The sequence below is a fragment of the Pempheris klunzingeri genome, chromosome 5, assembly GCF_042242105.1.
Source record: "Pempheris klunzingeri isolate RE-2024b chromosome 5, fPemKlu1.hap1, whole genome shotgun sequence".
In the NCBI taxonomy this organism is placed as follows: Eukaryota; Metazoa; Chordata; class Actinopteri; order Acropomatiformes; family Pempheridae; genus Pempheris; species Pempheris klunzingeri.
This window is the reverse complement of record NC_092016.1, coordinates 18,173,012-18,197,375: the sequence shown is the minus strand read 5'-3', so window position 1 is coordinate 18,197,375 and position 24,364 is coordinate 18,173,012. Positions and strand designations below refer to the sequence as shown.

Below are 24,364 nucleotides of genomic sequence, written 5' to 3'. Positions count from 1 at the left end.
GGGGGACTGTTTGTCTTTGCCGATCTATCATCACAATCACCACAGTATTATGCCATCTTTCATTCATTCAGATGTTCAGCTTCATTTAGCTGAAAATCAAGAAGTTAATTATCTTCAAACTAATTGTTGTGAAGAATTTCCTCCTGTCATTTCAATAAGACAAAATTAGATATTGTTTTTGAAACTCACCCATTTCGCTATTCAACAGTTACTATGGATTTTTGAATTCCTCGAGTAAGGGAACTCAGCAAGCTGTTGCACACAACATACCCCCCCCCCCACCTTCCTATCCACCCACACAGCAACCGGTGCTCATTGAAGAAAAGGGATCAGTTCCTTCTGGTGTGTTCCCTCGGCCCGTTTAGCATAGGTCCCCACCCTGGGGCCTTCGGGCCTGGCTCTGTGCCCTGACACCGGAGTCTGGGGGAATGCACACCCTGCTGAATGCTTTCTAATGGCTCAGAATAGTCTTTAATGAGCTTGAAGATGCAGTGCTCCGTATGGTGATGTTCACCTGGGAAAATCACAATCTGTGCACCCTCGGACCGGACATAGGCCTATGTATACACACACACACACACACACACACACACACACACACACACACACACACACACACACACACACACATAAATGGCCAGCACATACACATGCACATGCACACACACATTCAACTGGTTTTTTGCAGCCTCAGCACACTATTGTCCTTTTAGTGAATAGAACTGGAACGTGGTCAGTCACGGTTGCATTAGGGTGCTGTGTGTTTGGGGACTGATGTATGCTTATATGTGTGTGTTTGTGTTGTTTTTTTTATATTTTCTTTTGTGATTATTACGTCTAATTTTGTGCTCGTCCTCTCCAGTTCTGCATCCCCCATTACACTCCGTCTTCAACGCATAAATACTTTATTCTATTACTTTAAATATTGAATTACTAATATTGACGATAATAGAATGCACAGAATATATACGACACGGTGGCCCCCACCTCGCTTCATGCTGGTTCTAGGCACTAATTAACAATAGCTGTGCCACATATAACCCCATTCGTTCCCTCTCTCCACCCCTCCAGCCCCCTCTCATTCCACCAGTCCACTATCTGCCTCACAAGTCTCTGGGGTCTCATAAACTAGCACACTGAATTTGGACAATCCAACATGTGCTTTGTTTCCCCCGACCATGGCTTTCCCCCCATTAATAATTTTGCTGTCTTCTAACCTTTTCTATATAGACCTTTACCTCAACACTTTTCCAGGTTTGTTTCATTTGTTCTTATATTTTCTAAACTTTTAATGTCTTTTATTTCACAGCTTTCCTTTATTCCTCCATATGAATATCACTTGAAAATGAATGTTAGGTGTGTTTTCCCTTGTCGTCTTTTGATTTTCCATTTCTTATCTTCTTCGTCTTCTTCGTAAATCAGTCTTTTACAGATTGACTGTTCGCTTCTCTTCTGTCACCTCCATTTGTGCCCACGCAGCTGCAGGACTTTCTAACATCCATGACCAGCACTGAGAGGTGCTCTATCAGTAGAGGGTGTCAACGTGACCAAGTGGGGACTTCCCTCTCTTCCTTGGGCCATAAAGGCAGGATAGCCTGCAACAGAACATCAGTAGCAACAGAAAGGCACCAGCTTTTGTTTGCACTTAATGGATGCTGCCCATTCACTTACATAGTGCCCTCCTCAATCTTAACTCTTTTTACTTTTGGTTTCTGTTCTTTTTTTTTTTTTTACAGCACAAGAAGTGACAAAAGGGTTTTCTTTCTTTCTTTCATTTTCTTTCTGTTCAGAGATAAAATCTGTGCTCCAGTAGCATTACAGTTGAGTGCACATATCACACAAAAGTCAAAGGTGTCTTTGATGTCAGACTATGTAAATCTCCTACTTTATCCATCTCTCTTTTTTTCTTGCAGATGTGCACTCAGCCCCTCTGCCTCACCTGAGTTTTACTGTTCCACTTCACAGAGCATCAGTGGTCAGGTCAGCAGAGCACGGTGAGCCTCAGCCTGTGGGCCCCTGAGTCAGGAGTTCGGGGCCCCTACTGCCCTCCAGAGGGAGTGCCCATAGACGCAAGGGGAGGGCCTGGGCGGCCTTGTTTGACAGCTCAACACACAGGGCTTGCTGGTGACCAGGGGGCCATCGAGGGGGCCAAACTATACTGCTTTAGATAGCACCACACCCCGGTTCCATCCCCCAAGCCTCCGGGCTGTTGTTCCCTCAGAGAAGAGGGTGTGTTTGCAGGAGAGACCAGGCGAGGAGAGGCAAAACCCGGGACAAAAGACGGTACTCCGGCCAGCACTGTTCTGCATGGTAGCGGCTGTATTCTTCTCCCCTCTTTTTTGCCTTTTCTTTTCTTCGGGTTAGCTGCCTTTGTGAGGATGTGATGGAGGCCGGGGGGCAGATATGATGGATGGAACTGGGGGGCATGAACGCATAGGGGGGGCCGCAGGGAAGATGGGGATGGTGGGGCCCAGTGTCGTGCTCCCTGTCTGAGGGGAACGTGCAAGGCATGGGGTGTCCCTGGGTGGTAGGCGGACTTGGGCCGGCGGGGGTTTGGTTTCTATGTTGTGCATGTGTTTCATTTTAAAGGAGTGTGGATGGAAATGTGGGGGAGGGTGCAAGCCTCGGTGAGAAGGAGTGTGTGAGGGATGAGAGGGTCTGTGCAGCATCTATGGATGAGGATGTACAAGTGAAGAAGGATGTTGCTGCTGCGGGTGGGGAATTGTTGGAGATGAGGGTACAAGTTCAGGAAATAGAATCACTTTTTTGCAACATGGGGGATCCAGCTTCTCTGATGAATCTGCAAAAAAAAAAGTCCAACACAAGCAGATCTAGCCACTATTGGCCACTATTACAAAAATATTGTATATGATGCTCTTTAATGTCAAAAAATGTTGAGATTTGAAAATGCACCTAATCTTTGATATTTTTTAATGGGGAGAGAGTAGAGATTAGTGCATTAGTGCATTGCACTGCCTACTGCCTGTATGTGTGTGTGCATGTGTGCTTGTCGTGTATGTGTGCATACGTACTGGGTGCTGCTGTATGTGGAGCTCAGTTCTCTGGGGGTAAAAAGACAGATGAGGGTACTGAGTTAGGCTGAGGCCACAATATTTCATCATAGACAGTATAGAACCAGGGCTGGATAAATTGTTTAAAATAATCATCATATGGCCATCCTTTGACCAACAACATATAATACCACACACACGGTACATGATCATGATGTTTTCATCCATTTTGAAGCCTCACTCTGCTCTTCTGTTCACGTTTCTTATGCAATCAACAGAGCATCTTCCTCTCACAGTATAAGGATGAGGAGTACTAGCATTCCCATGGGATTGCCCTCCTGCTATGGCCTCCTTACTGCACCTTGCACTGTGGAATGTCCTCTCAGCAAATAAATGACAGCCTGCTTCTTGACTCGCTTCTATCTCCCACTGTCCACCTTGCAGCGTGGAATGTCCTAATCCATAGACATACATTAACAAGTGCTTATAGCCCCAGGAACACCACTCAGCAATCTGGAAAACCAACTAACAAATAAACAAAAAAGAGAAACATTCGACCGCCTGGAAATTTAGAATTTCCTGTCATTTGACAATTCAAACATACTTTTAATGTCAAGTGCCCAATTTTTATCAGTAAGAATTAGCAGTTGGCAGCTCCTTGATTTTCTAAACCAATTATTTGTTTTCAGATTGTTGTCAAGGTCACTGCATGGGGCTTGGAGTCATTATGATGCAGCTTTTAATACAAAGGTAGGAAATTCAAACCACTATACCCACTACCCACTATACTCCCTATAGTCTATCACATTAACTGGAGGTCTTTGTTGACACATACACACCACCTGCTGCATGACAAAACAGCCCTACGCCGCACTTTCACTTTCCTCACCAAGAAAGATACCAAACCTCCTCCTGGTGCATTACAGACAGGACAAAAAAAACAAAAAGGAAACCAGGACAGACGCCAATCTTCCACCCATCAGATACCAATCAGGGCCTTGCAACCTGCTGGTATCCCTCTGAAAGACTAAGATCAGTATCCGGCAACATGCTGGTTGTCCAGTAGTCGGCAGCCTGGTGGCTGTCACCCAGTGCCCAGAGAGAGACATCCTCTTAGGGCTGGGACAAAGGTGGCTGGTCCTCAGGGATTACCCATTAGCATGCTAGTCTGTGTGTTTAACACTGGCCTGAATGCAAAGGACAAGAGCCAGAGCCCTGGTCTATTCTTAAGCAGGGAAGTGTTACTGTTTCAGCTGCTAATGCCGACCTGACTTATGCATACATACGCATACATGCATATATATGAGAGGAATTTTTGTTTCTATCGGCATGCTGGCTGACTTAATGACAGCTCTGCTGCTCAGGGTGAAATCTGATGCAGTGAATGTTGCATTGCAAATAATAACAACTTAAAACTTTCTGTTTATCATTTCCTCATTCATTAATTATTACGAATTAAGTTTTTATGTTTTTCATATCTTTTAAGCTCGGATATCACAAAGCTCTCCTTGACTTCCTCCTAACAACGTGGATGGTCGGCCTTTTGAACTTATGCACTGCTCCTCTAGTGATTATGAGACTGTGACATCCATTGTGATTTAGAGGCAAAAATGCATATTGTTTGTTGTCACATGTGCAGAATCAATGTGATTAGTGACTTTATGGCAGGAAAGAATGGCACGGATCTCATATGAAGACTAGTGCAAAAGATTAGTGCATGTGTCATCTGTCCCATTCTGGGATTTATGCTGAAGTTTAAACACGAGCAGTACAAGGACGTTGAAGCCAGGTGAACTTATAGCTGATTTATTCATTCAGTTAAACTAGCCTATTTTTCATTTGTAATCTATCTATCTGTGCGTTGGGGTGACCATAGTTCTTTTTCTGTGCGTGTGTGTTAGCCTAATGATGTGTAAAGACGCCTGTATGGAAATGTGTATTTGTGAATCTTTGTGATTTTCCTCAATGATTGTGTTTCTCTGTGTATGTGTGTCGGTGATTGTGTGAAATGCTCCTCTTTTTCGTGCTGCTGTGTGTGATTATGTGCTCAGACTTGCTGGCTGGTGGCTGATAATAACACAAGAGCCCGTGTGTTTGTGGATCTCTTAGCTGAGGAGATTCCCACCGTGCTCAGCGTGTCTGGGCTCTGTGTGTTTTTGAGGTTGCACGCGTGACTCCGCCAGCTGTTCTATTCTCCTGTTGGCCCCCTCAACCCTACCCAGCCCTTGTCCCTCACCGACCCCTCCTTCCCTCTGAGGCCTGCTCTTCATCTGATAAGGGCTGCGCTGGCCAAACCCTCAGCAGAGCTCCTCATAGCCCCTCAGCGCTGCTCTATGCTAACAATACACCCTCCTTTCCCCTCCACGCTCACACCATTTACATGTGAAAACACTGGGTCTTATCTCCAGTTCACTGGAGCTATGGCACCACAGCCAAGTGAGTGTGAATGTACGTAGATGTGTGAGTGTAGAGAGAACCTCATGAGTAAAAGCAAGCGAGCTGTGAACACTCACTTACTAAATCTATATTCATACCCCAATTTCAGCTTTATATCTCGTCTTTTTCTAAGTAGAGAAATATTATCGGAAACTATATGAGCAAATTAAATATACAGTACCCTCAAGAGTCTCATTCAGCACTAGTTGAAAGAATGAAGGTCTTTATCGTCAGTGGGATATTTGCCAGCTTTATCTCACTAGCACTGTATCCAATAGCTAACGGCTACGCTAATACCAAATGAAAGACCCCCAAGAGAGGAAAAGTACTCCCTCTACTCTGTCACTTTGGAATATTGCCATTGTGTCCGTTATCAATAAATCTCATCTAAGTGAATATTAACATCACCCCTTTCCTCACTACCACCACGGCAGCCAACCCAACCACCATTATTACTCTGCTTGGCTTGGTCTCGACCTCTGTGGGGCAGAACTGAGGGGACGGCATCCTGTGGGCCCAACAACATTTTACCTTGCAGCTGATGTAGAAATTCACCAATTCACCAGCTGCCGGGCAGACAGAGGCAGGACAGACAGCCAAAGAGAAGTGTGCAGGCTTTTAATTAAAGTCTGTGTAGTTAAGGGCTCGGGCTAAGCAAACATGGGCCTCCAGCATCAGAGTTTAAGATGAGGTAGAGGAGAGCAGGGCGATGGGAGAAAAAAAAGCTCCTAACGCTAGATGAGGGAGGAGGGGCGAGGGGAGAGAAAATGAGAGATGTGTAGAGTGTGGGAAGATAAAAGATGAGCGGGCCGGGATAAAGGGCTACTAGGAAACGGGGGGCAGGTAGAGGGATGGGAAGGACAGGAGAGGGGATGGGCGTGTGCTGTCATAGATGGTATCACATGTTATCTGATGTATCATAATGTTATGCGGATATTGGGGTGGGAGGGGCGAGACGATATGCAGGGTTCTGGGGGACATTACAATGAAAATAGGGGGCGACTGGTGAGATAATAATTCTTTTATGTATTCACTGAACTAGGTGTCAGAAGAGATGTAGATAGTTGCTATGAATTTAAGATACATGCAGATTAGAGCTTGAAAGCTCAACATTACGGCATTCAAAGCCTAAATTTGACGTATTATGTTACAACAATGTAGCAGGACAGAAATCAAGAACTTTTCTTGTTTTGCACATTTCAGGATTCTGCTCCGAGCTTTGTCCATCATGGTGACACGGTGACATCTGTTGGTGGAAATGTAGAACTGCAGGGCTCTGGTTGGCTGCCACTACAATATAACATAATTGAATGTAGGGAAAATGTGGATATTTGAAGGGACTCTAGAGCTTCCCAGCTAAATAATTTGATTTTGCTGATAAGTGCTTCACACCAGCAGAATCTATACTGAATCTATACTTCTGACGCCATCTCTCACATACTTTCGTCCCAAAGAGTTAAGATTATCCAATATTTTGCACAAAAAAAAGCAAACATTAGAGAAACGTCTCTAAAACATGGATCAAATTTGTCCCAGAGAACAATTAAATATTTCCCCCCAATCCATTAATCATCTTACAACTTCTCAGCTTTTTATCTGATCTGATTCCTTTGAGGGCTCTGACCCTCAGTTTGGGAGGAACTGAACTGAACTACCTGTACAGTAGCTAAAAGTAGTTCCAGCTTGACCTGCTTCCACACTGAAATGCTGCCTGTGCATTGATGCATCAGTATTAGCTACCTAATAATGTCATGAATGATAATAGATCATTTACAGGGGCCACTTTTAATAATGAGTACTTACTTTCCATTCTTAAAGTGCTTTTGCTGATGACACTTCTGTACACTTTTTTTTTTTAATGCAGTACATTTATTTGTAATGGAGTATTTTTAGATTGCAGTATTTGTACTTTTTGGTACTCTTTCTTTAGTAGAGGGTCTGAATACTTCCACCACAGTATGTTTCAGTCTCTCCACCCACAGTGTAGAGTCAGATGACATCCCTGCTACTAAAACTTCACTATTGGGGGATCTGAGATCAAAGGTTTGTCTGTGTGGGGCACAGGAATATTAGATCAAGACTCAAACATACAAGATCCGTGTCAAAATTTTATATTACTCTGATGTCCAGAATACAAGATCAAGAAGAATAGAAAAGATCATGATGGACCATGTCACAAAAAGTAAAAAACCGACCTCATGAGATCAAATCAGAAAAAAAAAGATCTTTACTTAAAATTAAACCAAGATATAAACAACAGAACAGACAGACAAATATAAATTTTGTCCTGAGAAACGTTTTCCAGTTTTACAGCAAATAACATGGATTCTGTTTTACTTGATAAAACTTTGCACATTTTAATATAATAAAGGTACAAACAGTTATGACACATAATCATTCATTTGGAGGGTAATGTCCTTGGGTTAAGGTTAATAATGATTATCTTTGGTTTGATTGTTTTTCTGGCGCCTGCATTATCACCGCTGGCTGTGGAGGAAAAATAAGATGCAAAGGACAACTACATTTAAACAAATTCATCTCTCACTTTAAACTCTACTTTTAAATAGATTTCTTTGCTTCCCCTATCTCCTATGTACAGTGTCGGACAAACCCCTTTGAAATGAATGCACAAAGGCCAAAAGACAACAGTACATTTATGAACACAGATCCTTCAGATATGGGTTTCATCAGTCCTTGTCTAATACTACTTAGGATGATTTCCCAGAATGACACACAACCAGAGATATACAGAGCTATAAAAAATCTCAACAAACAATCTGATCTACGACAAGATATTCTGAGATGCTATGTTGTCGTGTGATCTCACTGTAAAATCTCAGGCCAGGCTGCTGTTTTTAGAGGTTTTAAATAGACTATTTGTGCCCATAAACGTATCACATGCGAAGGCACTAACGGCCAAACTTGAACAGAATAAGGCCTCAACAAATTAATTTTTTTTTTTGTCCCTACATAAAAACATTATTGCTTGTCAAACTGAAACGTAATAAAAATGTAACTCTGCCAACGGAGGTGGTTCTTTTGCTTAGAGGAATGATTTATGAAACTCACTTGTTCCTTGGACCTCAACATTTTTAGCTTGAATTTAACCAAATGAAAGAAATGCTGCGAAAAATATTACGAAAAAAAGCTCCTGACATCCACAGCTCACTTAGAAATACCTCTGAAATGACTCTCAGCAACTCAGTGGAAACGCTACGCTAACATGGGTTTAGCATGAAGTACCACTGAAGAAATTACAAAATGTTATGTTTTTGTATAATCAGCTCACTGGAAAAAAGTTCAATTTCAGAGTACCTCTGATTGAGCCGCGCATGTATATCACAACTGCATGGGTTTCTGTTAAGCTATTAAAAATCTTACACAATTCTACTTTAGTGTCTAAAAGTGTATCAACTTCAACAAGAATAATATCATTGCTAAAATGATCCATGTGCATTAAGTCAATCAATGTAGCTGTAATTCTCAACAGTGCAGATTTTACCTAATAATCAGGTATTTTACAGTTTTAACGCAAAAATAAACTCCACTGTGGAACTGTAGAGGTGAAATGTGAAGTACAGCGAAGAGCATTACAATATGGTGCATGACTTTGACTTGGCTGTCCAAGTGCTGCTGCTGCATAGTGTGTTACACAATGAAGAGCAACACCGCTCGGTCATCACAATACTATAACACGATGACCATTTCAGCTATCATCATATGTTTCAATGAATGTGGTAATGAATAGCAGTTTAACTCCTACTTCTTTGGAGATGCAGGTTGTGGTCACGGTTAGTTATCCTACACTGTATTTGGTCAATTCAACTGAGCTGAACTGAAAAATGAATGAGCGTGTAACTGATGTAGTAGGTGTAGTGCAGCCATGACCCCAGTAGGGGGAGCCTGCACACAGGATCAGTCAAGCTGGTTGAGCTTTTCTCAGTCCAGTGCTTCATGAAAGCTTGTGTGCAGGCAGCAAGTTTAGGGCACTGTTTAGTCTACAGCCTCTTAGTCCTGGTTGATTCTCCTCAGCAGGCCTTTGTTGTGGACTGTCCTGGTCTCACGTGGCCCTGCAGCCTGGTCCTTCACTCCTGCAGTCTTTAAGTTCTAACTATTATCAGTCAAACAAGAGAGTGGCTACAGCTGGTCCGACTCCTCTCTGGAGCTCACAATCGGCTGCGTGCCCGAGGCAACAGTTCTGGGTGTGGAGGGTGCAGAGAGATGTGCTGTGGGGTGACTCAAAGGGTCTTGTGGACCCTCGTATTGAGGCAGATCGCCGTCTGATGGAAGCTCCCCTTCTGAGAGGTATGGGGGAGGAGGGAGATCAAACCAGGGAGGCCGGCTGGGGAAACACAGAAGGAATAAACAGAAGAAGAATATGATGCCAGGGCCACAAGCTATATTACATAAGAACTGTACAATGATTTTTTTTGGACTAGGACCAGGAAAAAAATCTGAAAATACACTAATTTCTTACAAAATAACATGATTATATAAGAACCTTTCATTATTTAAGAAATATGCTTATTTGATTTACATTTTCGTAATTTATCTCATTTTTACTTTTCAATAATTATAATTTAATGTTTTCCACTTCTGAGCAACTGGAAGAAAATGGAAATAATGATCATAAAATCGTTCGGAAACTTGTGATAGCGAAGAAAGTGATGCTTTTAATAAATATCATCCTTCACAATAACATTATTGAGCTGTTCACTATCTTTCTGTGTTTGTTTGAGTACCTTATAATCAACTTTTTTAAGAGCAACATTCTACTTTCATTTACTACTTTCTACTTCTTTCGAATACCCAGCAAATTACAAAATTCATGATTGTGCAAATCACATGAAAGCACCACTCAGACATACCTTGCCACTGATTCAGTCTGTGCGTATGAGAACTGTGTGTTAAAATCACAAGTCTTTTCCCCACCTATTCACCTACCTGTCACTGAGAAGGCCACACCTCCCAAGACTATATAGTCCTTCACGCCTCCGACTCCCTCTTTTCCCTCCACACCAGAACAAAGGAACAGAGTTTGCTGCCTCTCCTATTTTGCACTTTTACAGCAGCATTTGTTAAACTTAGTATGTATTTCTCATCAGTTATTGACTGTTTTCTCTGTTGTACTAGATTCCTGAGTTCATTGCGAGTACCTTAGTTTAACTGACCTAAAGACGGAGGCATCAATGATGTAAGTTTAACTAGAGACTTCATTTGTATTATAACTGTCTTTGTTTAATATTGCAAGAGTTGTGATATTTTCTTATTCATTTGTAGACAAAATCATCCAGTCAACCAGTTGTTTTGAGAAAGTGGAAATTAACTACTTGGAACATCATGAAGGATCCTGTGTTTAAATGTGCACCCACATCAGATGTTCAGTGAGCCTGCGCCACAAAAGCCACAGTTTTTTCAGATTGGATAAGAAACCACAAGTAAATGAAATTATAGTCTTAATCTGTTGTATTCAAATTATATACTAAATTTGATTTTACAACTTTCCCCGCCACTAATTCTGCTTCACATTTTTGGTTTAGTCATGGCTTACACTGCAAAGCTAGCTTCATGGATGCAGACATACGATTATACATTTCCACACAGCTGTTAGAATCGTTATTCCCTTCACCTGACATCCAGAACAGCTTGTGAGTAGGACGGAGGTGAGTCCATGGAGAGCCCGGAGGGATACAAGGTCCCAGACAACAGCTGCAGCGCCTGAGGAGTTGAGCGGTACTGGCCTGCTGCGGTGGGGGAGCCGGGGGAGAGACCTGGCCCTCCGGGGTGGATGTGGCCGCGGTCCAAGATGACCAGGCGGGACAGCAGCAGGGGCTGGTGGTGGTGGTGATGCGAGTTCCCTCTTACGCCTCTGGGCAGCAGGACGCTGCGCTTCCTCTGGTGATGGAGCACCAAGGCCAGCAACGCCACCACCAGGACGAAGATAACAGCGCTGCCGATGACGGCGTAGGTGATGCTGGGGTAGTAGCGCAGGCGATAGTCCAGTGTCACAAAGTCCTGACCCGGAGCTTCTGTGGGGGAGAGGAGGGAGATGAAGAGCAAAGTGAGGATGGGTGATGAAGGAAGGCAGGATGGACACGAGGAGGAAGAGGGAAACAATTTAAGGAAATAAGAGGTTGGGGAAACAGCAGGATGAGTTTGCAATTGCAGAGCCAGGGGAATGGAGAAGGGAGGGAAGGAGATGGGGCATGAATATCAAGCAGTTGTTTTCAGGTTCATTGTGAAATGTGTTCTGTGTGATTCAATGGAGGCAGCCTCTTTTGGAGATGAGAGCGCTACATAATAGCCATAACAGCAGTCAGACTCTCCCCAAGAGCTTCTACAGCTGAGGAGAACAAATGGAGCATCGTGTACAGTGCAGAGGGCTAGTTTTGAGCCCCCAAAAGCAGGGACCCCACTCTTTATTATGAAGAAAGAGAAAGAACAGAGCGGCTATATAATTCTTTGTGAAGACAAAACAGCTTGCAGCAGTTTCAGATAAAACTCTGCTTGAGTTGCTCAGCGCTGAGGATGAGACAAGGCAGCAGAACACCAGGGGCCAATACAGATTACCATGTTTGTTGCAGGGAAAAGGGGGTGTCTGCAAACTACGTAGTAGCCTAGGGAACTTAAAGTTCGCGCTGAGAGCCGTGGCTGGCAGTAAGAAATGCAGAGCAGCCAACTTGCTGCCTGAAATGAGGGAAGGGACTACTGTAATGCCAGAGAGCACTGCAGCTTATTATTCCAGATGGGATGAGGGAATAGCACTTAAACATTTCCGCTGACTGATATTACAGAGTGAGAATTTCAATCAGGCACTTGGGGTGAGGCTCATGTAAATGGTGTTCCTGCTGCTTACCGGCAAACAGTATTGTTTTACTAAGGAGAGAAAGGAGGGAGAGTGGAAGGAATCATATTTATTACAGAGTTGCAGTAAGGCTGTGCTAATAAGGAGTGAGCTACATAAAAGTATTTTACAGTAGCTGTTTTGGTTCAAATTACACTAATGCCTCAGGGGGCTGTAAACATCAAACCTCTGTGTGCCTCCTTAAAAGTTCAAAACACTCATTGGAACACTTTCTATGTTCTGTGTTCGAGGTTTCCGCGGTGCTCCTTCACAGACTGCGTATTAAAAGCCTAATATACTCTTTAAAGGACTTTCATCTCTGTCCACTTGCTGTCATACAGACAGTTGAGGATACTGGCCAGAAAGCTTGCCAGGAAATGACCATTATGAGATATCACAAGGTTGAATCAATAGTCGGAAAATGCTTTCATCTATAAGGATTAGATCCCCTGAATCTGCAGAGCAAGGAAGCCTTTTGGAGCTTTTTGAAGTATTCCAGGCTTACGTCGACTTACAGGCTCTTGGGGGATATTGTGTTTAGCACAGGGTAGAGATTCCTCCCACATGTACAGGCTAGAGCTACAGGGCCTCAGGGAATTAAATGAAACGTGCAGAGCTCCACAAAAAGTCAACCAGTGTGACCCTGTTACATTGAGTTATTGGTCTGATCCACAAAGCTACACGAACTAAAATGCCTGTGAAAAGGAACACACTTTCTGATTCCCAATAAATTAGCCAATATATTGTTTATGAACGCTCCATATCCAAATCCATATTATGCATTGATAGAGGTCACAATGTGTACTTCTATAAATCCACATTTTGGGAAATATGCTCATTTGCTTTCTTACCAAGAGTGAGATAAGAGGATCGATACCAAGCTCATGTCTACACAATAAATACGAAGCTACAGCCAGCACGTCCAGCTTAGCTTAGCATAAAAACTGTGAACAGGGCAGGGGGAAATAGCTGGCCTGGATCTGTTGGTTTTATGTGTAAAACACACTCAACCCCACCCAACCCATAAAAAGACAAATTCTATTCTTATGTATTATGTGTTATTTCTATTTCTTTGGTGCAGTCACTTCTTCTTGGAGTCTATCCCGTTTGACTGGCAATCTTATAGTGACAAGACTCAAGTCTCTTTCTAAGAAATAGACACATATATTTAATACAGAATAAACAAACACAAACGTTAATTTTGTCGTCTCCTGACAGATTGAGGCTAGTTGTTTTTCCCCATTTTCAGTCTCTATGCTAAGCTGATATTTAACATATCTGAGTGGTTTTATCAATCTTTTTTATCTGATTCTTGGCAAAAAGCGAGTAAGTGTATCTCCCAAATTGCTTAACTATTCCATCAAAGGTGCTAGGGTTAGAGAGACTATCAAAGCCCAACATTAGTGTGGCCAAAGCAGTGAGCTATCATTAGAGGAGTTTTTGGTGCTTGTTTTCTTATCCACCATGCTTCATGCTTTCACTGTCTACCTGACCTTGAAGGCCTGTGGGTGTCTTCAGCAGTGTCTGCGTGTGTGAGTGTGTGTGTGTGTGTGTGTGTGTGTGTGTGTGTGACTGTGTGCACTAATTCTGTTGAATTCCCAACAACAACCAGCCTGGCATACAGCCTATTTATGAACCAGTGTGTAGTCAGGGGCCCCACGCCTTAATTAAATCTAATCTAATTCAGATGCTCCACCCGCACGTTGCCCCAACCAGGCACCAGCCAATAAAACAAGCCCCCTCGACCCCTCCCTTGTGATTTAAAATTGGCCAGTCCTTCACGCTACCAATTAATTATAAACTGGACTCTCAGCAGAGAATGGCCAAAACAAAGAAGAATTATTTCCATAACTACCAAGTAAAAAAAGGACAAATAAAGAGATCCCACCGCTGCCACCCTCTGCAGCCTATCAGGTTTCAATGCAGCCCTCTGGGAGCAAGGAGAAACACACACAAAAGGAACTCATAATGCTGTAACATTAACAATGGGAGCCTATTCGGTACATTAGTGATAGAGGCCTGAAAGGCTGTTTCAAATCGCGCAGGAGATGAAAAGACAGGGAGAAAAAGAGAAAGAGACTGAAGCAAGCTCTTTTTCTGTCAGAGGAGAGAGGTCCTGTGTGTGTGTGTGTGTGTGTGTGTGTGTGCCCCCACCCGCTGTGTGTGATTGAGCTCCGCATTCTGTGTTTCGGCACATTTGAAGCTGTTAGTTGTAGTTAAGGCACAAAGAAAAGGTGTGATCACCACATGAAATAATGGCGGAGTAGGGTCTCACAATGACAATGGTAAATCTCATTCAAAAGAATAGAGTCCTAATTACATGGCATTACCTTCCATACACATGCACTCACACACTATCTCACACACTTACTATCTGCAAAACTTACTGTTAGCTTCTACCTGTAAATTCAATGTCGATGAAGAATGGATTCAAACTTCAAAGTCCCTTTATAGCTGATTTTGTGTTAAAAGCACATCAAAGGAAAAAGGGAAAAGCCTCATAACTCTGATGCAATCTTTTTAGTTTGAGCTCTACGGATCAAAATTTCACCACATATTGCCGTGTTTAGGATAAAAACCAGAGACCATCTGACTGCCATATGTACGAAAACTAAAATCAATTCAGCAACTTTCTTTGTGCTTTTCCAGCTTTCAAACTTTTCATCCAAATCCTGTGGAATTGGTGCGCTCACACTACATGTAATCAGAGCGCCTGGTCCTGCCAGCATCTCTGACAGTGCTGCTTTGTACCAAATTCATTTGTTGCGATCAAAGTTGAACATCAAAGGTCACCAAACTCTTTGCTGTCTTGTCAGACTTGACATGAAAGACTCAAGTACAGTGGTGCTGTGGAGCTGCCTGGGCACTGTTGACCTCAGAGGGAGTGAGGTCCAAAACGAGGGAAGCTTTCCTTTTAGCTCATTCAATTTCACGAGTACAAGTCTTATGTGACATAATACAAATTGAAGTTCTAAAGAAGAAGTAGATCGGTGATTTCCCAACTAGCAGTACTTGTACCCCCTTTTGCAGTTGCCAGGGGTAACTAGTTATCAATCAAGCAGAGAAGTCTTAAGAGTTAGCTACAAGTGGTGAAAAGTCTTGAAATAGATAGCTAATAGTAATAAATAGTGAACCAAACGTACTAGATTGATGGTTAGTACAGCTAAGATAACAGATAGATGGTTGTGATACTTAGTGGATGAAACACTTTGAAAAGTTTGGTAGAAGCAATAGATAAATGGCTGAAACAGTCAGCTTCTTCCTGTCCAAGTGGTTCTCTTGCAAATTCAAACTGACCAAAACAGATTTTGTGACAATATTGACATTCCAACCACTTTGGGTGTGGTCTGCCAATTAAAGCAATGGCTAGATGTAATGCTTTTCATTTTAACATTCATATTTTCACAGATTGTTTACACTGACGGCCTGTGGCTGAGGCTGCTTTGAAGGAAGGAGAAACACCATTTTGTAAAGTGTCCGTTTTATACACTGCAGTCTTTTTGAAAAATGACCACAGTGACCGAGTGGCTGAGTCTAATCTATCAATACATTTATTGCATGTTCATTATTATGTAACTTTTCAAACTAACATCAGTCCGTGAATATTCTGTATAGTGCTAGCATTCTGCCGGTGGATCAGTGAGTCAGATTGAGGGGAAATTACCAGGAATATGGAGCATTTTCTGGTGAGCCTGGATGTTTAAAAGGGGGCTGCACATGAATGCACTTTTGTTCAACATTAATAACCTCACTCTGCAGCTCACCCACTGACACTGGCACCTCTAACAATGCTTCTATACTGTATTCATAAACTCATAAACCTTCCATATGTGAAGGCTTGGGGACAGGGGCAAGGTGCAGCCTTTCAACTCAGCCACTTTAATCACATCGGAGTGCCTTCTCCCCACATCTCTCCCCTCCCATCCCCTGTCCTCTCCTCCCCTCTCGCCTCCTCTCCAACCACTCCTGTGCCTTTTGTTTCCCTCTGTAGTTTCTCCCTCAGTGTCTCCCTCTTCCTCACCCTCAGCTCTTTGTGCTCTCCATAGCTCTCTCCTCTTTTTTCCACCAGCTGTCCTGCTCTGCTCCCCTCTTGGTAATTTACTGTCATGGAGATGACATGTACCTTGCCTTTATGATATACAACAACTGCACTCAGCCTGGATTATGCACTCAATAGAATGCTTATCAACAGCGAAAACCTATCGAATCTCTCTTTCAATCTGTCTCCACTTTCTTTCCCTTTACACTCTGCAGTCATGGTCCCTCTTTCACTGCCTTCTCTCTCTCTCCTTTTTGCATTTCATTATCTCCTGCCTGCATCAATCTTATTACCCCAGTGTGAGAGGAGAGAATTATAGGGACACTAAGAGGTCACAGAAAGCACAACAGTGGACCGAGGAGTGGAGTTAAAAGAGGACAGAGCTAGAAATACAATGGACATGTCCAAAGGGAGAAGGAGGAGAGATAAGATCGGGAGGATGATAGTATCATGTGCACACATCTCATCTCCTCTTCCACAGACTAAGAAAACTGAACTCCATGCACGCTGTTCCAAACTAGCCTGAAATCTATTACAAGAGATAGAGTCGCACAGACCGCCTGCTGTAAGCCTTCAGAACCAGGAACGCTCTCTTTTTGGCTGGATCGTTTTTTGAGCTTAGGCGGTGTACTACCTCTTTGTGCCATCCTTTCCAAACCTGGCAAATGATCCATATTTCTTTGACAGTGTTCTTTTTTGTGAAGGGAAAGAAGTCATATACAGTATACTGTATGGTCATTTAGAAACCGTGTGGTAATTACATGCTGTAGGATTTTTTCCAGCAAAACACACAATAAAAATGCGAGTTAGAGCACTTTTATCTTCAGTAATGTGACGTTGAATATGTGAGAGGGGATTTAAATCAAATCCTTCAGATTTTATTGGACTGTTAAAAAGTGGTCATGGATGAGGGAACACTGGAGTTGTAGTGAGGTTCGGGGCTGTAGAGGAATGTTGGCTTCCATCAATACTTCTCTCATCTTGGCTCATCTTGTGGAGGATGAAGAAGAAATCGATAAATTAGACCTCTGGGGTTAAGTCTTGTTAGCTGGTTGGTCATTATCATTATCAGGTTTTTTTTTACTGATATCACTTTTGGTCTGAAAATATGATGATACTGTCCAACGCCACCTTAAATAATTCCATCCAAGATTTACATTACACCGCAGCAAAGCCTATGAGCAACAAGAGAGGAAACTTTCACATTAAAATATATCTCAGCTGAAATTAAAATTGAAATCCATTGAGAGGTGCTATAGAACAAGATGGGACAGAATGCTGGTGCACACATACACGCCCACAAATAGAAAACTGTGTGTAGCTACTGAAGCAAAGTGAGGGCTGGTGTTAGTGCTCAATAGGCTATTGAGCAAGCAGTGTTTAAAACTAGCTCTGAGGCACTCTTTTGTGTGTCTTTAATCAAACTTTGCTGCTGATCAACAACAGACAAGCCATTGGGTTGCTGAGATACAAGCCTTTTTTTTAAATCGAGGGCATTCCTTTATCCTGATTGGCTACCTGCCACTGGATATGCTAACTAACAACTGTCAGAATACGCTCATTTGAAGATGAATGAGCAAAATAAAATGAAAAGAAACCGGGCTAATAAAAGACTCCACATATCTTAATTGCCACACTTAAAGTGCCTCTGAATAAAGGGAATGGAGATATTTCTCCCCTTTGGCTCATTCCTGAGGGGGAAGATAGGGCCTACACAGCTGTGCTGTACTTTCCCTATGCACTGAAGACTCATTTCACATTCACAAAGTGCCATCTTTAAAAAGAGTCCAAGGTGGAGGGGAAAAAAGTAATAATCTTTGGAATTCCAGGGTTTGCTGCTACGTGCCGAGTACGGCTGTCTTTGGCTGATAGAGGTTGGTCACAGCAGTGCAGAGTCACTTTGTCTGACGCTAATTACAGGTGCGGGACTGCCGGTTCATTTGTCAGCTCTGTTGCTACGGCTACGGCCACAATGACAGAGTGATAAAATGAGGTGCAGAACCAGTGACAGGCTTGGTCGGCTCAGACACTCACACAGTGGATTTAAGTCCAATATGAGTGAAGGGGCCGTGAGAGGAGGAGACGATGTAACCACTAGGGGGCAGACAGTTCTCATGTTTACTTGGCAACAAACATACACTCACACACAGGCATCCACACTTCATCTGTTAGTATTGGGCGGGCATCCAGGGCAGGGGGAGGGCATACATTGGGTTGAGGGGTGGGTTGAGGGGTGGGGGGCATGCCATCTGGCTTCAAACAGACGCACACGTGTGTAACATACATACAGCCCCCATTTGCACGCCAGCCAGGCACACGCATTTGTGAACAAACCTTCCTGTAAGTTCATCAGAAAAGTTCAAACACATCCATGCTCGCACACAGACTGCTTTTAGATGCTCATATGAGGAAAAACAGCAACACAAACAAAATCCCAAAAAGTGCTTTCATCCTGGTCCAGAGCGAGCTAACTAAACCCATGCCACATGGTGGAGAAATGTGAAAAGAAAAAAAAAAATGGGAGGGGAACTACAAACAGCAACTTGTGGGTTGTTGAGTGCACTCACGCCTTTATTCTCTTCAGACTCCACCACAAGCAGAGAGGAATCTGAAGGGTGAAAAACAAACTCTTAAAAGTGACTGTGGTGGCTATGGCACCAATAAACTTTGCTAAAAAGGATTATAAAACTGAAACTATCCCGCTTTTACCCTCTTTCTGACCTAATTTACACCTGCTATTAAACTCAAGTCTGTGCATCTGTAATATAACACAGTCACAGCACTGCATTTACTCCCAGCAATTTTCACTCTCTAGTTGTCTTCCTTCTGCCTGCATTGAGATCTGCTCACATTCTTTATGCACACAATGCAAAGGAAGTGAGTAGGTGGAATGGCGGGAGCTTCATCAATAGTCAACAAAAACATGATAGTGAGGTTACTGTACAGACTGTACCTTTTTTTTTCCCTACAGGAAACATCGAAAAACAAGTTTGTTTTACAGCAATTGTATTTTGAAGCAGCTGTGAATGTTTCAGTGTTTTTCTTGTTGGCAATTTTTTTTTCTTTTACCAAATCTGAGTAGCAACAGAGCAGAGCCTGTAGTGATTTTATTTCTAACTCATGAGCAGACACTGTCCAAGGCGATCCCATCACTCTGTAAGACAGACCAACTCCAGAGGTGGTCTGGCTGACCAAGTCACATGCTGATACTGCTTGTGTGCATTAGCGCCTTCCATTAACTTGCAATCTTCTTTATCTAGATAGGACATCCAGACACAGACCAAACTTTAATTCCATGCATAAATGGGGTCCATGCTTCACCGCCACCCCAGCTCACGTTTTCACAATTGTGCTTGAGATGTATTGTGTTTGCTTGTGTGCTGCACCTTACAGATGAGACACATCCACTCAGGCAACATTGATAAATGGCTTTTGATGTAACCCTGCTTGCTAAGAAACTGTGAAACACTAAGGTATATTTTATCTAGCGGGGACCTGGAAACACTTGATGTTCTCGCTGCATGTTGCACAAAGGAAAGGACATCAGATTTTTCATCATTTAACACAACATGTTTGCAAATGATGTATTTATTGCACTGACCTGGCAAAGCCTTTTGAGAAATAGCCTTTGTGCAATCATATTAGGCTGTCTACATTTTGAACCAGAGAATGTGAGCCATCAACACACTTAACTCTTGGATTTTAGAAAATGGGGTTGTAGAAACAGGACTATTCAATCTCTAAATTGGCCTTTTCACTCATTTCAAACCTCATCTCTCTCTCTCTCTCTCTCTCTCTCTGGGTTTTCACATTTAACTTTAGTGTGTGATCACCCTCGTTGTCCTCTGTTATGTGTTATTTTATTTCTGAACCCTCGCTGCCAACAAACGTCCCAATGGTGGGACATGAAAGATTGATTGATTGATTGAAAGCTGCTCTGCCAAGCCATGCTTGGAAGCAAAGCATGTTAACTGCTTTGTGTCAGGGCTGCTCCAGATCCCTTCAGCATCCCAGTATTAATATTCATGTCCCATGCTGTCACCCTGTTCCTGTTGCCGTGCCCTGTCATGTACTACATGTCTGTTCTCGTTAGCATGCACAGAGAAAGAAGGAACTAATGGGTAGGCTGTGTGTGTGTGTGTGCATGTTGTACTCCATAAGCCTCTTTTTTTCCTCATCAAGAACTTCTGCATGTCTTTATGGTTTCATGATAGGGAGAGGTAAAAGAGACTGTATATTTGTGTTGTATTTGCTTGTTCTTTTGTCAGTCTGGCTCTGTAATTCCAGCCTTCAGTCTGTCTGTATATCTCCCCTTGTGTGTGTGTTTGAGTGGCGCGTTGGGGAAGGGAGGTTTTCATGCTTCATCGGGCCTCTATTTGCCTGTCCTGTAATAACTTGTCCGCTCCATTGCTTGCCACTATCAGACCCCCCCATAACACTCAGTCACAGCTTACTGTGGGCCGCTGGTAGAGTGGAGGGGAGGAGGGTTGGAGTTAATGGATGACTTCAGCATCTGGAGAACATCCGCAGAGGAAGGGCATTTTTCCCAAGGAAAAATGGGAATGGCAGGGCAGGGCAGGGAGTATGAAGGGCAGGTGAAACGAAGACAACTGACTGATACATGTAAAACAATTAGATTAGACAGTAAAATAATAAGAGAGCAAGAATATGGTTAAAAAAGTAGTGCAGCTGATAAATGAAGTGACAACTACTACTTTAACAGCGACTACTTTGTAGCAGTATGGACATCAATGGACTGGGGGGCTGCTGAGGTGTTACTGAACGCGCTAATTAGGCTTTATAATTACACTTCCTTGACTTCTGGCACAGTACAATACATCTTTTTAACTAATAGCTACAATTACATTCATTTGCACACCATACTGCAATTTGCACATCTATATTCCTGTACTTGAAAGGGCATTTTTTACTTTTATGTTAGTAGGCCTGCTTGCATTTGACATTTGTTTTTACATCATTCTCTCTTTTTTTTTTTTTTTTGCTTATCTTCTGCCACTGTGAAATGCGAAGGACTGCAGTGACTTCATGGTGTCTTGTTATTATTATGAAGTTTCCACGCAACCAGATGAGACTTGCAGAAGTCACTGCATCTGGCTCAGAAATAGTCCAGCAAATTATGCCTGCAACACCACAACATGCTTAACATGCAACGTGATAATATAATTTCATCTAACTCTTGGCAAAAAACTGAATAAGCACATTTCCCAAAATGCCTAACTCTCAAAAATTTCCAGTACTGAATCTACAGTACAAAGGACTTAATGTTGCTGCTGATGAGGGAACATGGGAGAGCAGTGAAAAGTGGGATAGAAGAGCAGCGACTGTAGCACAGAGGGGAAATACTCAAAGGTATGTTCATGAATAACAGGCTTTAGAACGCTGGTAAAAACATGGGCCATGAGCATCACCTTCGCCTGTGTATCACAGAGAGTCTGACTCAGAAGGAGCTGCAAAAATGAAGATGCGTCACTCATCATTCTATTTGTAACATGCTGCATGTTTCAACTGAGGCACAAAAGTGGGTGTCTTTTTTTTTTTTTTTTTTTAGAAACCCTTTCGGTGGCTGTGAAGGGTAGGCTACTTTTTTCCTGGAGGAAAAAAGGAAGAATGGGGAGGGTGAGAGGTTGCTCAGGATGAGAGGCTTTGACTACGAGCCTGTCCCCCTAGTCCTGAGGAGTACTGTCACCATGGCAACTGTTCTTTGGGGCTGAAAAGGTGAGTTAGAAAGGGGTGGAGGCTAGGCTGAGAGTGGACACAAACAGAACTCGCAGATGCTTGGCGCATGCGCACAAACAGATAACGCCCAAAGCCAAGATGTGATAGAGATGAGTGATAAGCCTGGGGAGATTAAGAGTCCTATTCAGGCCTGTGTGCATTTGCAGGGATGGGATCTGCAGGCTTCAACCAGAAGACTATTATAAACTGTAGCCTGCAGCAAGAACGGAGGAAAAAAAAAAAAAAAACAGCAAGCAGAATGGCATACAGGACTCACAGAGGAGATGCAGACTCATCTGACAGCCTCAGTGACAGGAGGCTGATATGGCACAAGTGACTGTTGAGGAAAATTGGTTTTAGTGACTTATAAAACTTTCATACAATGTAGAAGTAGCGCTGGTTGGGGCTGAATGTTGCAGAAGAGCTCTGGCTGACATCCACCAAGAATTAGGATATTCATTAAGCACACTTGTAATAGCACAGACTGTAAATATCTCATGAAACGAATGTATTGTTTCTTCTTCTCTGAAATACATTCCTGCCATGAGGATACTTTAACACAGAAGAGTATGCTGTAATGTGTTAAAATCTGCGAGAACAGAAATATGTAAGCACAGCAGTGAATCTAAATACACTGCTTTCACATGTATCTGCTGTGCCTCCTGGAGGACAGAAGGGAGATACAGAAATATTATGTAATGTTATGTAACTGTGGAAGAGCATCCTTAGCCATAACACCTGAAATCGAAGTAAAACACTGCATCTTATTGCAATTACAGCTGGCCTCTTATATAAGCTGGATTTATTAGTCAGAGACATGGTCAGCTGAAAAGGTAAACGGTACCAGAGACAACCTGACCATGATGAAAGACTGTGTTTGATGCGGAGGAGGATAAGGCTGAGTTGATGCTGGCACATGGCTATTTGGAGAAAAACTACTATTTTAGAGGCACACAATAAAGGAGCAAGGCTATTTATTAAGCCCTATTACTGAGAGCCAGGTAATAGAAACAGGGTGTTAGGAACAGGTCTAGTCTCATTAATAACTGGGTAGTACAGCAGCTGTGCTGCCAGAATTTTATCTATAATATGACACTGGTTCTTATTTCTCTCAGTCCTTCAGATTCAGCCAAAACCTTTGTTTCATAGCTCTTTAATGCATTCAGACGTCTATCAAGTGAACTGAAAGGATTCTTCAACCAAATAAATCTGCTGCTGTCCCAAACCAACCACTAAGTATGCACCTTTTCCTTGATAGTAAAAAAAACCATCTAGAAGTATCTAAAAGTCTAGAAAGCTCCTCGCTGATGAGTGTTTAAAGTCATTAAGTACAAATTGCAATTTCTATATTTCCCCAAATATGCAAGGTTTTAGAACAATTTCCCTTTCTTTCAGGAGGTTTCATTGTGCCAGTGCTGTATGAGAATCAACATGTGGAGGCAGGAGGCATATTTGAAACAACAGCAATCCATCACAACAAAGCTGACCTTTTTGTCGGTCATTGCTTACTATTGTTACGTGCTAATGTTACTATGCATAGGGAATATTCTGAAAACTCTTCTGTGGAGATACATTCATGGAAACTCGTAACATTTGAAACTTGAGCAGCATCCAGGAAACAGGTTTTTAGGAGACCAAGCCTGGAAGGTGGCATGAAAATGATAATGTGAATATTGTAAAACATTGGCATTTCAGCAGCTGACTCTCAAAACTCTAATGTCATAGTGTCCTTGGCCACACTAATGAGGAAGCGTCTTATGTCTTCTTTGCTTGGGGATCAATCTGAAAACGTCTTATGCTGATAAAATGGTCAGCGGTAATGAGTGGTGTGCAGGAAAGGCCTAATGTAAAAACACTGGTATAGTCCTTTAAAAGCCAGCTGTAAATGTACATATAGTAGCTGTCACTTTTGCAACAACTTGTGTAAATGCCTGCAGTTACACTGCTAACGTTTATCCAACTCTCTGAAGAGTGCAAACCTCATATCCACATCTTGTAGCGATCAGATTATTGCTCGGGTATTGCTGCTTGTTTTAAGTTGACTGTGCGAGCTGCCCATGTAGGAGTCAGTTTTATTGATCACGTAAGTGGCAGTTAAGCCATCAGTCATTCCCGGGCTGCCACTCAATGGTTCACCTGCTGAGGTTGTCCCAAAGAGCCCTGGTGGCTGGCAGGTCTGCAGATGAGCTTAAAGCTGGTGAAGTAGGTCGCTGTGGTGCAGGTTATTGTGTCGGTGACACTTGAAGATGCAATGTCTGTCTTTTCATTTAGCCCTCACATGTGCAGTGTTGGATTCAG

At 42.7% G+C, this 24,364-nt stretch overlaps 1 protein-coding gene across 1 annotated transcript in view; it reads right to left on the bottom strand.

Moving 5' to 3' along the window:
- Positions 1 to 7,709: 7,709 nt before the first annotated feature.
- Positions 7,710 to 24,364, bottom strand: part of ldlrad3 (low density lipoprotein receptor class A domain containing 3) — a 69,857-nt gene continuing 53,202 nt past the window's right edge. Inside the window, exons 5-6 of the mRNA XM_070831010.1 lie at positions 11,077 to 11,476; positions 7,710 to 9,789 (exon numbers count right to left, since the gene is read on the bottom strand). Of these exons, the coding sequence (XP_070687111.1) occupies positions 9,585 to 9,789; positions 11,077 to 11,476 (605 nt within the window). The 3' untranslated portion in view covers positions 7,710 to 9,584. The remainder of the gene's footprint in view (positions 9,790 to 11,076; positions 11,477 to 24,364) is intronic.